At 39.0% G+C, this 15,546-nt stretch overlaps 1 protein-coding gene across 1 annotated transcript; it reads right to left on the minus strand.

The window, feature by feature from the left end:
- Nucleotides 1-984: 984 nt before the first annotated feature.
- On the minus strand, nucleotides 985-2,263 carry LOC131249448 (aspartic proteinase CDR1-like). Its single transcript, XM_058250258.1, has 2 exons — nucleotides 1,351-2,263; nucleotides 985-1,277 (listed from the first exon to the last, which is right to left on the minus strand). Exons 1-2 carry the CDS (start codon nucleotides 2,261-2,263, stop codon nucleotides 985-987), a joined length of 1,206 nt encoding a protein of 401 aa, XP_058106241.1.
- Nucleotides 2,264-15,546: the final 13,283 nt, after the last annotated feature.

Raw genomic sequence — 15,546 nt, forward strand, 5'->3', positions numbered from 1 at the left:
AAGTAATTTCCAATTGCCCTGTGTATCATCCACTAAGACTCTGCCAGAGTATCATAGTTTTTCGCTTTTACTATCCAGTGTTCGAAGAGCGAGAGAGAGACAGCCAGAGAGGTCTGCTGACCCTTCAAAAAATTTTAACTAGCTATTCATCTGTTTGATACATAGATTGGAGACCAGGACACGGCTCAAGACTCGTCAATCACCTAATCGAGTCGACCCAGAGACTCCCCAGTTGACCAGGTATAAAAAATGATGGCCACCATTCACCATTTTGTGTCCTCTTCCATCTTCTTTTTCCATTTTGGCCTCATTATAATCATCACCGATTTCATCTTCTTCTATTTCTTTCTTGTAGATCACGAAATACCTTTTTTCCTGACTCAGCTCCCAACTTTGCCAACTCAGTAAAATTAGGCCGAGTCAGACTGAGTCAGAATTTACTGGGAAAACTGGGGCTAAGTAATGTAGAGATCAGGACTTGCAGGGTTTTCCTGACCCAATATTCCCGACCCATTGCAATAAGATGGATCGAGACATCCAATAATCAAAGTCGTTTATACGATGATTCTTGCTTAAATGGTGGATGGATAACAAATAAAAGCTTTCCTTATCATTTTTAAATAATCCGGTGATTCTCAAGTCATTGGCCACCTGCAGTGGGCATATCATACCAATGGTTTGGATACCACAAATGGGCCCCACTTTTACCAACTCCACATCCAAAACGGTAAATGCGCCCCACTTACAACACACCAAATGTCAAAGTCAGCACCTGACACTTCCATACCAGCTTTTAATAAAACATACGCTAATATTGATTCGATACATGAGAATATATATATATATATATATATATATATATATTGATATGTCCAAAATATAATGACCAAAATGCCCTTCTAAGGGTAGAACTAACAATCTTAGGGGGGGAAATATCAAATTCAATACACATATAAATATAAATATAAAGCTACTTCCAAAACCCTAGTTCTTGCTGCAATCAGTGGGAGCAAAAGAGACCTTCTTCCCAACAAGGTCATACCCTACTTTGAAGTTCTGCTGAGCTATATTTCCAAAGATAGAGAAATCCTGCATAGGCATCAGTGCAAGGCAGATCACACCCTCAGAAACTTGGATGAATGTATTCAATGGTTTTAAGATCAGATCAGCGCCGGCGAATCGGAATGTCATGTCGGGGAAGCTAGCATACTGGCCGGCCTCATAACACGTATCGAACGTCTGAGATGGATCTTGGGCCGGCTTTAGATTGATCGACTCTTTCAATGCCGATGAAAATTCATCATTACGTAAGTGTCGTGCCAGAGTCGATGATGATGTTTCCATTTCTACCCGGTATCTTTACATTTTTCTCGCCAAATTCGATTTCTTCCAGGGTTAGATAGTAGAATGTATTGGGATATTTAGAAACCAAAGGAGTTGAAACGACATTGCTTCCTGAGACTACAGCAGTGTCGCCAAACTTCAGTTGGCTGCTCGTCGTGTTCTCCTGGAGTGGAACCAAGCAGTTGGAGAACTTTCCTTCTATCAAAGAACCCAATTGGGAAATTAGCGAAAGTGGACCGCCTTCAAGGCCCACTAGCGCTGCCCATTGGAATTGAAGGTTCCAGCATTGTTGTGGCCGCATCCGAATGCTATCTTTGGAATTTTGACGGTTGATTTCAGTGGAATCGAAGGTGAGTGTCTCTGATGCAAGAACTCCATTGGTGAAAAATTGATCTCCATAGCTGTATGAATACTCGCAGCTGCGACTGACACTGCATGAAGACTGCGGCAGCGATTGGCAGGAATTCGACTGGCATGATAGATTTCGGTAAGTAGAATATTGGATGGGATCGAAGAGGGGAGCTTCCTGATTGTAGCATCCATCACATGGCTTACATTGGGTCCAAAGGAGATCGCTTCCGGTGTCAGCAATGGCGAGAGTTTCAAGAGGAGGTGTTCCCATGGAGAGCGATATTAGATATGAACCGCCATTGGGAACAACCTCAGATCGGACGGATGTCGGTGAAACAGAAGAAGGCTTGGAAGAAATACGGAAGTAGTAGATCCGAGAATTTGAGCGATGGGCGGGTTGAATTACACAATCAAATAAGGAGTCGGAAGGGTTATAAAATGGTGATCGTGGGGAATCACGATGGATGAGTTCAACATTGCCGGCTTCAACGAAAAGCTTGTTGGGAAGAAGAAAGAATAAGACCCAAGAGAAGATGAGAGCAGAGAAAGAAAGGATGGTGAGAGCCATGGAGAGAGAGAGAGAGAGAGAGAGAGAGAGAGAGAGAGAGCGAGAGAGGGTTGGAATGGATGTTTGATATTTATAGAGAAGAGAAGAAGTTGAAGAGAATGACAGAAGGTGGAGCGTTGTATGACTAGATACATGAATCTTTGTAAAACCATTGTTTCTATCGGTCGGGAGATTCTTCTTAGACTTCAAAAACATGCATGATTTTAAGGTTTCATAGCAGCACTAAAAATTACAGTGGTCATTGAAGTGTTATAATTAAAGCATTTCAGAACGTTTGGCTATCGGCAGTTTTTCAGGTTACATGCATCTTTCCAGCTTGCAGAAAGGATACATCTGGACTTTGGCGGTTGGATCAGAGTTCTTTTTTTCAATGACACAACCCGTTTATATGATGGGCCACATGATGGATAGAAGATACCCACAAGAAATCAAAGATGGACGGCCTTAAACTTTTGATTATACACATGATAAGGAGACCATCCATATTCAAAAGAAAGAGTCGAGTGAGCAAAAGGCTGAAATATTACTAATTAATGTATGAGTTTTTATTTGCTGGATGTCTTGTCTCCAACGAGAGACTCATCAGATAAACGGCTTGGATCAACCAAAGATGACCCCTTTTCCAAGGGCTAAAGTCCAAAGTTACGCTGTTGCAATAGGACGTGAATTCCTTGGATCCGGGAACCACAGAGCTGGTTGGATCCAGGACTATGTGGGGGCCATCTTTATATATGTATTTGGGATTTTGACCGTGTAACTACCTCAAAGTTTAGTCAAATTACCTTGGGAGCTACAATGCTCCATATTTCCCAAAAGTTGCCTTTGACAAGCTTCCGGATATTACTTGGATCAAAATGCCCTGTCCTTGTTTCAGAAGTTGCACCTATGAACCCTTTTTCATGCGTGGGCAAGGACCAAACTTGTGGGGCTTACATTGATGTATGTGTATAATTCATGCCGCCCATCCTTTTTGCCGTGTCATTTTAAGGTTAAGGCTCAAATACCAGTTTGATCCAGAGTTCGTGTGAGTCACATAATAGAAAAAAATGGTAACAATGGAACCCACTGTTGAAACTTTCCAGGTTCATTGTGATGTTTATTAAAAGTGGACATTTCCCAAGTTAGGATTTTTTGAGCCCACGGTGAGCTGGCTGACATGGTGGACAGAAGGATCTCTCTATTGTTGGCCTTAAGCTATTGTACCAATGGCTATCCTTTCATTTGGTAGTAAAAAAAGTGAATATGTAACAACTGCGACCCATATAATATGAGAACCATGACCCATATAATATGATAACTACAACCTATGACAACTATGACCCATAAGAACCACACCCCATATAACATAAGAACCATGACCAATGGACCATAAGGTAGAGATGACTATTAATAGATTGTAGGAGAAAGAAATGCAGGCTATATGGGTCTCGGTTGTCACATTATATGGGTTATGGTTTTTATGTTACACGGGTTGTGGTTGTCATTCCGTTTCCCCCGATCCATGATCCAACGCTGGATGACAATCACGATCCAACGTGAATAAAAACCACGATCCAATGTGCATGTGAACCACGTTCACACGACATGGTTGTGGTTCTCAACTACGATCCACTGTAGATGACAACCACAACCCATTGTTCATCATATCCACGACTCTTCCCTTCGAAATCAGCATGACCCATTGGAATCAGCGCCACATTCTTTTTTAGAAAATCGCATTAATATCGTTACGTGCTATAGTTTATATCCCTGTTTGTTGTCAAATTTGTGGTGCCAAAATCACTATTATACTCTATTATATATAACTTGCATAAGTGAAGCTCTCTCAAGGATCAACATTCATGAATAAGCTAAGCTCACAACAAGCACTGCTCACAAGACAAGACTCAAGATCTTGAATACAAGCACTGCTCACAAAACAAGACTCAAGCTGAAAAGAAAGTACAAGGCAAGACTCAAGCTGAACTCAAGACTCAAGTTGAAAGTCAAGCTGAACTCAAGACTCAAGTTGAAAGTCAAGCCACTTTCAAGATTGAGCTACTTCAAGGTTTAATCTACATCAAGACTTCAAGGCTCATTCTTCATGGTCTTTTGTTTCAATGTCCATACTTCATGATTGAGGTTTGTTTGACCATAGGATGACCTTAGAAGTAGGTCATTTCGGATACATAAGTCGAATGTTTATTTTACATGTGATTGGTCTGTTCTTCGACTAGTCCTAGGCCTTCTTCGACTAGTCCTAGACTTGCTTCGACCAGTCTAAGAAATTCCTGGATCGATCGTAAGTTTGTTACAAATTGGATAAAATCATTAGCCTTCGACTAGTCACGGAATGCATTCGACCGATCGTAGAGCAGTGTCGGCCGATCTTCGACGGTCGTACATTCTTCGACTCGAAGTCCGGTGAAGATTTTTAGGACCTACGACCCGTCGTAGAATGGTCAAAGCAAATCCCCTGGATTTTTCAAATATCTTTAGAGCTTCGACTAGTCGAAGAGCACTCTGGACAATCGAAGACTCGATCTTCTCACCTATAAATAGTGCACGAATCTCGAAGAAATCATCGATTTAATTAAAGTATTCAAGCCAATCTTCGTCGAACTTCGAGAGATAATTCATGCTCCATCTAAGCTAAGTGTGCTTATTTAATATTCTCTTTCCTTAGCTTTATTTAATTGATTTTGTTTCTTATATTCCAATCGATTTGATAAAGAGGAATTATTATTCCCTTTCTTTGGAATCAAAATTAATTAAGGCAAGCCCTATTTGGTTTAATTTAAAATCTATTAGAATTAGAACCATTGTAATCAAGTATTGGACATTGAACTTGGACATTCCATCTACTTTGATTTGGTTCTACCGGGCTGCTACAACGAAGGAGATTTTCGGGTATTTTACATATTGTAAATTCCTTTCTATTATTTTGGTTTCTTTCAAGATTTGCAGAAAAATCTTGTTATATTGGTTATCTGGAGGAAAGCCAGGAAAACTCAGAAGTGGGGTTTTTAATTGTGTAAGCCCACATACAAAGACACAATTGTAAGGGTTTTGGGTGAACCTCGGAAAACCTATTTTTAGTGAACGCTAATATCCCATGTGTGAGGATATTAGGAGTGGAGTAGCATTTTGTGTGGCTGTTGTATAACAGTTGGTGAACACATAGGCAAACCACTATAATCCCTTGAGTTGTGGTTGATTGATTTATTCTTTTAATCTTTTAATTAATTTTTGTGGGATGTATGTATGGTGGTGAATGTTGTAATTATTTCAAGCTTTGTGAGAATATTGTAAAGCTTAGAATTTACTTTCTGCTATTCCTTTATAAGCTTGATTTTCAATTTCATTTGAAAGTTGTTCCAGCAAGGTTGCCCTGCCATTTTTATGGTGTATGGCTGTCCCTAGAACAATACATTTTTAATTACAAGTCATTTCAATTCAATTTATATTTATTTTTGTATTCCTCTTCGATTTGAGACTTGATACAAAGACCTTTCTAGAAATAAGGTTGTCGTACCATAAACTCGGTTTTTGGTGTAAGGTTGTCCTTAGAACAACGTTTGTATCAACCTCTCAAGATCTGAATTTTGAGGTTGTTTTTCTTTCTTGCATTGTTATTTAATTTGGCTATCATTTTCTTTATTATTCCACTGTTATAAGTTTCCATTGGAATCAGCGCCACATTCTTTTTTAGAAAATCGCATTAATATCGTTACTTCCCCGTAATCCCTTCGGAATCAACGCCATAATCATTAGTTGACCAGCCTATAAAAGTAGTACTTGGGTTTCAAATTACTTTCATAAGCCAATCCGAACCAAAATCCTTATTGCAATACCTTAAGCATTCATGGATTTCTTTGCTATTTCTAATAAAATAATGGAGGAGATATTCGAAGGAGCCATTGAGTCCTTCTCCCGTTCTTCCTTAATGGGTGATTTCTTCCATTTCTTCAGGGATGTTAACGATCTTCCTGTAGATCATTAACGGCCTCCACAGAAAATTTTAAAGATAATTTCCGAACTCCGGCAACTCGACAATTTCATGACATAATAACCACGATTCATGAAAATCGCAACCCATGTAACATGACAACCACGACTTATTTCACTTGCGAACCATGACCCATGTTAATAACCATGAAAACTACAACCCATATAACATAATAACCACGGCTCCATGGGAAACCACAACCCATAAAACGTAACAACCACGACCCAAATAACATGACCACCACTACCCATATAACGTAACAACCACAACCCATATAATATTACAATATAATATGAAGAACAGTTCTCTTCAACAGGCACGTAGCGAGCTGAAAAACTTTGTTGAGAATGTCTTGTTTAAGCCTAATATTCTCAACAAAATTTTTGGTCAGGCTCAAATAAGATATTCTTAATAGAGTTTTTCAACTTGCTGGGTGCCTGTTGAAGAGGACTATTCTTCATATTGCACTAACAGAAAAGAGAAAAAGGCTATGGATAAAAACCATGGCTACGGTTATCGTCCGTAGCATGACTGTAGTCCTAGGTACCATACAATACTTCCAAAAGATATGGCTACGAATTTAATCCGCAGTCATAGATATAACTAGCTACAAATATAATCCGTAGCGATACTTTCTGTAGCAAAGGGCACATACAGCTATGGATAATATTTGTAGCTAAAAGTAGATCTAGATCTGCAGCTATATGCCGAACTTAGCAATAGCTACGGTTTTTAACCTAGGGTTACGGATAATAGCCGTAGCATTTTATATTTTTTTATAAAGGGAAACAATAATGGCGTATCTTACCATTGCTAGTACATGCCCTGATAGATTAATTCATATCAAAATTCCAAATTTAACAATAAAAGAAACCAGTGCATGCACAAAAAAATATGATTTGGTTTTTCTTTCCTCTTCTCATTAACCATTGTTTGGATGATCAGATCTTTCAATCTTGGGGATCTTTGAAGCATCCTCAATCAAACTTTAAGCATGCACATACTGATCGCTTGGATGACTGACCAGAATTACACACATATAAAGAATGTTGCACCTCAGTCAGTGTGACATGGGACAAAACTCATGCTAGTGCATACATACATCAAGTAAATACTTTTTTTTTTCCTATGCCTAAATTCCAACTCTTGATTATCATTGCCATTTGTCATCACAAAAATTTTAAAGGCACATGAAGAGAATAAAGCAAGATGTAATTCAAAAAAGATCCCTGTACTTTGCATTTCATGAAACAATACAAAACAACAGTAGTACAATGAAACAAACACCCAAAACAACAATCTATGAATCTAAGAACCCTATCGTAGTTTAACTGAAAGGAACCATAGAAATCTCGAATTGAGGAAATGTGATCCTGATGGGAGTGTTTTCACTTACCGGTCAGTGATGAAAGAGAAGACAACGTCGTTGGGGAGGCCGGAGACGGAGAGTCGATGAACGAAACTGCAGCTTCTGATGACAAGCATCTGAAGCATTTGATTCAGTTGCTCTGGCTTACGCTGGAGGCTCCATTCCTCAATGTCTATATCTTGCCAGCAGTAAGGCCCTGAAACTGCTATAGCCCAAGACTTGCAGACCAACAAAGATTTTCAAATATCATGCTCCCATATATTGATCTAACATCTTCTATGTCACACCTGAAATACTTGCCAATCAAGCTAAGGTGTCAATATCATAAGCGTATTTTCTATTTTCAGTAGTTTATGTTGATAACACAAGGGCAAATTTGGGGCAAAACTTAAAAAAGAAGAAAAAATAAGATATATATATATATATATACACTGAAGGTAAATCTCACCAGTGAGTGATTGAGAAGCAAAGTTATAAGTCACAAGTGAGTTAGCTATAAGTGCAGCTGTAAGTCACAGCTTTTCAGCAATTTCACTTACCCATAAACAACTTACACATGAAACTCACTTTCAGGTGATGCGTTTACAACTCAAAAAAGTTATAGGCATCCAAACAGATAGTGGGTCAGGCTCGGGTTAGAAATGGCTCATTTAAGTAAATGGGTTGGACTTGGGTTGAACTCTACCTAACTTGAGCCACCCATATACCTCATCAATGGGTTGAGCCAGATGACCTGAACTAGCCCAAAAGATCTGAGAATATACATCTGTGGGCAATAACAATTGCCCCTTCATTATCCTCATTCATAACCGTCCACTATGCACATGGCCTGTTATGACTAGTTTATGATACTATGGTTTCAGTGCTGGCATGCATTTTATGAGGAAACCCAAATATATCAAACAGAAATTGAGAAAATCCCCATGATACTGGAAAAGCTCTATTTTATGAGGAACCCAAACAGAAATTACAGTAAGTGTTAAATTCTGTAGTGGAAATCTTTTTTGAGATAACATATCTTTGATTGATGAAACAGCCAAAGAACACTTGTTTCTGAAAGCATATGAAATATCTACAACGTCGATTTCATCAATTCCTCATTGAATGGAATAAAAATGGGCTTTCCCTGTGTAGTACCAGAACTGCAAGAAACAAATATTTTGCCTCAGTTCATTGATCATATGTTCAAAGTAAGTACAGGAAGCAAAAGCAGAATCAGAAACAAGACCTTAATGACATGGTTGTTATGGGTCCCCCAGTAAGTATAGGTGACAAGTCTCCATCTGCAATTCTTTGAAAATGTGGATCCAAATCTAGATGAGTAGCCAATGGTACACCAGAAACATGAAACAGCTTGCTGTTCGGACACAAATTGCATACTGGCATTGTTAGTAGCAAGTCGCTACTAGACAGTGCTCTGTGGGCCATTCACTTGTACTTTTCTGTCTGGAGATCCAAGGATGCAGGTTATAGAAACATATATAATCAATCAGTTTCTTACTTCAAATGCTACAGAATGTTACACAAAACATAAAATGCAGATTTGAAAGCAATGAATAACTTGAAAGAAAAAATAATAATAATCTGATAGTGTAGTTAATGATCTAACAATTTCCTGTTCCTTGGTTAATGTGTTCAGCTCCATTGATGAAGTCAATGTACAGCTGCTATCTCCAACAAGAACAAGGGGCTGAGAACAGGTGGCCAATGGAAATGGTGTACAACCTGTTTCTGTTAAGGAATCCACCTTTAGTTGAAATGATTGGATAGACCATCAATGTCCGACCACGATCAAACAGAAACAAAGAAGCAATCCTTGGAAACAAACCTATCTGATCTGCAACAGATAAGATGTCATTGGCCTCCAAATACTCTACCCCTTCTGAATTTTCAGCATCATAACTGTTTGCAGTAAAGCTGTCAAGAATCTGAATCACGGACTGACAGGTAGTTTCACAGTGAACTCATTAAAGATGCAATCTAATGAGGAATTGTAGATGAACAATGCCAATTGAGTTTGGTTAACTTTCCTTTTTCTTAGTTTACTTCAAGTGTAGTCCATTAATACTGGATTTACCTGATTGCTCTGTGTTCTGAAGTCCTCTATAGACAATCTTGAATCAAGAACCACTATGTCATAACTTTCCATCTGGGGAAAATATAGGCCCCTCCTTTTAGTATGCAAGGAAAATTGGTGGCAATGGTAAATACCAGCTGTCAAAAGATAGCTACTTGCAAAGAAAACTTCCAATTCTGCCCTACAGAGGTGTCAGGTACCTTCACATTAATGTGGCATTCAGAAGCCTTTGGGTTTGGATAACAAGCATCTACACCAAACAAATATGCTGCTCTTACCTTTAAAGAAAGAAAAAGAAAAGGAAAAGATAAGTTCTAAGTCTTTACCATTTCAAATGGGTGGCTGAGCATTTATTATTGGCAAAAGATAATCGAAACTAGAACCATAACCTCGTGACTAGAACAAATTGATAATTTATTGCAAACTAATCACTAGTTGCCGTGTTCGTATGATCACCTGAGTTCAGATTATTTCACAACAGATCCGAGTTAAGTTTTAGAGAAGAAGCCTACCAAACGAACATCACACATATAGTCACTTAGGAATTGTCATTTTCTTTCTTTTTTCCCATTTTCTTTATTCTAAGCTTGTTAACAAGATAAAGGCTGTTTTGATGCATGGAGTTCTAAATACAACAGAGTCATATCCAGTTTTTATGTTTTTGTTTCAAGATCAAACATCTAGAAGCTTCATAAAATAAAATAAAATAAAATTCAACTTTGTCACATATTTCAAATGCTTTATGGCGTCATTCCAAAGAGTTATTAGGTCCAATTACACAGGAAATCAACAGCATTCAAGAAAAATTAAAGAGGTCTTGGAATGGGGGATTTCTCTACTATAATTCCCTATTTAATTACAATGGATTTGTTGGTGGAATGAATTTCAAGTGAGAATCTTGCTTTAAGAAAATAACAACAATAATAATCAAAATCGCAAAGTAGAACGGCATTGCTGCCAGTAGAGTAGCCACCACTACCAGACTACCAGTAGAGAGAGAAACTACAAGAAACTGTCAACCTAAGACTAACGTGCTGGGGACCCTCTCATCACTGTTAAATGAACTACAAAAAATAAATAAAAATATTTCCCATTCCTGTCGGTGCAATAACAATATTTAAAACACTGGCTAGATCTACCTAGTGGTATTACACAATGCCTAGTTCATCAGATTCTACACCACCATTCTCGTTTTCACTTCGTACAAGTGGAGCCTGTTGTTCACTGAGCCAAATTGCTGATATTACGGGCCTACTCTGAGTTGTTCATGCACCAAAAATCTCCCCAATTAGAAAAATCCTAGGACTTCCAATAGGTCACTAACAAGAAACAATTAAGAAGGAAAATGCAGCAAACGTTACCATTCAATTAATAACTGGCCAAATAATCTAGAGCTAGGTCCTCCAAACTGGAAGACTTTTGGTTTCCCATCATGTTGAAGTTTTGGGTCATTGAAACTTGGCAGTCGCTTGTGCAAAATCTTAAAGGTGGAACTAATATCTCCAATGCCTTTCTGGATATTCCTCAATGTCCCATCTTTTCACAGAATGTGAGAAGCAGAGCATGAAGTATCTAAGGATAGGTTTATATATCACAAAAGAAACCATATGCTTGGAAAATGGTGAGTGCAGATGAAAAAAAAATGTATCTAGATCAGTGAAATTTATTATCAATTTAGTGGAATGCCCTTTGCAGATAGAAGCTTGTTCACCGCAAGTCTTTGCTCTTGATAGGGCAGCTCGATGCTTCGAAATGCAGGCAACTTGCACTTCTTTTCTGTATGGATAAAATGGCACAAAGATTTTTTTTTTTTTTCTAAAAGAAGAAGAAGAAGAAGAAGAAGAATTGGTGCAAGAAACTAACGTGCATGGTGCTGTGGCACTGGACACCATATCCTAACGTATGCATCCTCCATAATGAACAATTCAGTTCAGTTAAGCATCCGAAAAGCTCCCTAAGCTCATCTAACAGAGGAATGAAGATGCAGATTTGGGGGGGAATTCCAGAGGAAAAGGGGAGCTTCACATTACCTGTTGCATTCTTTTGGCAAATTCGGAGCATAGAGCTTTCTGTCCAGACTCATCAAATATCTTATCCAGTGCTATGTCCTGTAAAGCCAACAGTGTTGTCTCCAGCATGTCCAGGCCTGCTTGATTGGCAAAGCTGAAGACCGGTGGCGACTGCCAAACAAAAGCAAAAGAAATTCATCTACTAAGATTCCGCTCCCATTTCTTTAGATCAGGAGCAAACACAATACAAACAGAAAAAAAGGGCATCAAATTAATCAGCCTTTTAATGGATTTTCCCTATGATTTTGTCCAAAACCAAGTTATTCATATGATTATTGGGAGCATCAAATTGGCCAGTCAGTTGAAACTAAAAATAGATGGGCATTCATACAGATGGGACAAAGGTGATTTATACACCATAATCACAGTGGGTTTTAATCCTAGGTCTTCCCTCTGGCAGGGCCACACACAAAACAGTCCGACTCTCAAGCCAGAGGCAACTATATCAATTTGCATTAATTGGATGCTTTTTTCTTTTACGTCCACTCATCACAAGATGTCAGCTTGCATAGTATAAGACAGAAAAAAGCAACCAGATAACAAGAAATAAAGTAATAATATATAAAATAGTACGCTATGCACTCACAAGATATTTGAAATTGGAGAATCAAAATTTATAGGCCATACACCAGTGTCAGTTTCCAGTACTAACTATCACAATGTTTAAATATCAGAGCGTCATTATTGTTGGGTCTACAACCCGGCTTCTTGCTGTTGTGTGGCTGCAGCCACCGAAGAGAAACATAGAAATTTTAAAGAAGAAAAGAGAACTACTGCTTTAGATTGGAATTGAATTAAAAATCGTATTACACTGCTGCCTATTTATAGGCTTTCTTATTCTATGAAATTACTAAACTATCCCTGTTTAAATTCATCCTAGGGTAGCTAAAGAAAGAAAAAATAATCCAGAAAAATCTAGAAAGAAATCTACACAGCTAGCAATCTGATCTTAGAAAAAAAATCTAATCTAATAGCTTGCTCATAAGATATGCGCACGGTTTTGGATTTGCAGAAATCACCGTATCCAACACTCCCCTTCAAACCAAAACCGGCTTCATTCCGAGCATTGTTCTTAGTCGTTTGAATGTGTCAATCGGCAATGCTTTTGTAAAAATATCCGCCACCTGTTCCGTAGTATGACAATACTCTAATTTCATCGTTTTCTGCTTCACATGATCTCTCAGAAAATGATATCGGGTATCAATGTGTTTGCTTCTTCCATGCCGCACCAGATTTTTAGCTAGCTCGATTGCCAACTTGTTATCCACATATATGACTGTAGATTCCTCCTGTGGATACTTCAGCTCCTTCAGTAGATTCCTTAACCAAATTCCCTCATAGGCGGGGGACGATGCTGCCATGTACTTTGTTTCACATGTGGACAGGGCAACCACACTCTGCTTCTTTGAATTCCATCTGAAAGCAGTCGTTCCGAGATAAAATACGTAGCCAGTGGTGCTCTTTCTTTCATCTTGGTCACCTCCCCAATCATTGTTTGAGTATCCATACAGCATTGCTTCATCATCGTATAGATAGAAAAGACTGAATTCCATTGTTCCTTTGAGGTACCTGAGGATTCTTGTTGCAGCTAGCCAGTGTGATTCTTTTGGTGCTTCCATGTACCTACTTAAAAGCCCAATACTGTACATGATATCTGGCCTTGTGATTGTGAGGTACCTTAAGCTTCCGATTAGGCTTTTGAATAGGGTTGAGTTGACATTTCTTCCTTCTCCATCTTTTGTGAGCTTCAGGCCTATTGTAACAGGTAGATTTACAGCTTTACAGTTGACCATTTGAAACTTCTCAAGAAGTTCCTTTGTGTACTTCTTCTGGGATATGTAAATGCCGCCGACTTGTTGCTTCACTTCAATGCCCAAAAAGAAAGACACCAATCCACCATCAGTCATCTCGAATTCTTTGAACATAGCTTGCTTGAATTCTTCAAACATCGCCTGGTTGTTCTCAGTGAACAACAGATCAATAACATATAAACAAGTTATAAGCATATCACCACGGGCATTCTTCTTTGTGTAGACGGCATGCTCAAACAGACATTTGACAAAACCATTCTCTTGAAGATAACCGTCGATCCGTGCATTCCAAGCATGAGGAGCTTGCTTCAACCCATATAGGGCTTTCTTTATCCGATACACCTTGTGTTCCTCCCCTTGCATGACAAAGCCTTTAGGTTGGTCAACGTATACTTCTTTTTTGAGTACCCCATTTAGGAATGCAGATTTCACATCCAGTTGGTAAATCATCCAACTGTGATGAGCTGTAAGGGAGATAATCATTCTTACAGTGTCAAGGCGAGCAACTGCGGTGAAAACTTCTTCATAGTCTCCCCCATATTTTTGTTTGTAATCTTTTGCTACGAGCCTTACTTTATATCGTTCGATTTTACCATCGACATTCCGCTTGATTTTGTACACCCATTTGAACCAATCGTCTTCTTGCTTTTAAGAAGTGAGGTCAATTCTCATGTTCAATTCTTCTCGATGGCATGAATCTCTTCTTCCATTGCCTTTCTCCAACATTCTTCATTCACAGCCTCCTCGAATGTGAGAGGCTCGTGGTCCGCATATAGGCAAAGTAAGTTCACTTCCTCAGTTTCTGCATAGACGTCGTTGAGGCTTCTGATTTTAATAGGAACCAAGGATGAAGGAGAATCGGATGAAGATGTGCTGGATGAATTCTGATTTAATGAAGTACTTCTAGGAGATATGGAGCGTACTCCTGGACTTCTGCAATCTGAAGGGGGTGATGTGGGTGTTTGATCTGGCTTCTCATCTCTCTCTTCTTCGTATTCTTCGACCTCGACTTGCTTTTCTTTGGCCAAGTTTCCCTCGTTCCATTTCCATGCTTCTTCCTCACAAAATACTACATCTCTACTTACCACCAGCTTATTGGTTAGTGCGTTGTAGAGCTTGTATGCCTTTAACTCTTCGCTGTAACTAATGAAGATGCACTTCTCGCCATGATTATCAAACTTTTTTCTTCTCACTTCTGGAACTTGAGCGTAGGCGACACACCCAAAGATCTTAAGGTGCGCCACGCTTGGCTTGTATCCACTCCATGCTTCCTGCGTTGTCTGGAATCTGACACTCTTGGTCGGACACCTATTGAGCGGTAGGCAGTACATGTAACTGCCTCTGCCTAGAAATTCTTCGGCAGACTTTTCTCCTTCAGCATGGTCCTCGTCATATCGAGGATGGTGCGGTTCTTCCATTCCGCAATTCCATTTTGTTGTGGCGTGTACGCTGCAGTGTGTTGTTGCTTAATGCCATGTTTCCTGCAATATTCTCGAAAAACATTTGAGGTGTACTCCCCACCTCTGTTAGATCGGAGGGTTTTGATTTTAAGACCACTTTCTTTTTCAACAAGGGCCTTAAAATTTTTAAAAATAGTAAAAGCAGCAGACTTCTCTTTGATTACATACACCCACAATTTTCTACTGAAATCGTCAATGAAGGTAATAAAGTATTTATTACCTCCAAGAGAGATTGGCTCTAATGGTCCACAGATGTCAGTGTGAACCAACTGCAACGATTCTCTTACTCTTCGGGATACTCCACTCGGAAAGGAATTTCTTTGTTGTTTTCCAAGTGTGCACGTCTCACATACATGTTTTGGTGCTTCAACAGCAGGCAAGCCATGCACCATGCTTGATGAAGACAGAAGTTTCAGGCCACTGAAATTTAGATGGCCAAAGCGAAGATGCCACATCCTTGAATCATTCTTTGCTTTTCCATAAAAACACTTCTCAAGCATTGTGTTCAT

Source organism: Magnolia sinica, chromosome 6, assembly GCF_029962835.1.
Source record: "Magnolia sinica isolate HGM2019 chromosome 6, MsV1, whole genome shotgun sequence".
In the NCBI taxonomy this organism is placed as follows: domain Eukaryota; kingdom Viridiplantae; phylum Streptophyta; class Magnoliopsida; order Magnoliales; family Magnoliaceae; genus Magnolia; species Magnolia sinica.

What these genes read in the sequence shown, in the direction of transcription:
- LOC131249448 (XM_058250258.1), bottom strand. Translation starts at nt 2,263, where the DNA reads ATGGCTCTCACCATCCTTTCTTTCTCTGCTCTCATCTTCTCTTGGGTC. An exon ending in GAAAAATGTAAAGATACCGG is followed by an intron (nt 1,278 to 1,350) that starts GTAGAAATGGAA and finishes CGGCATTGAAAG; the next exon opens with AGTCGATCAATCTAAAGCCG.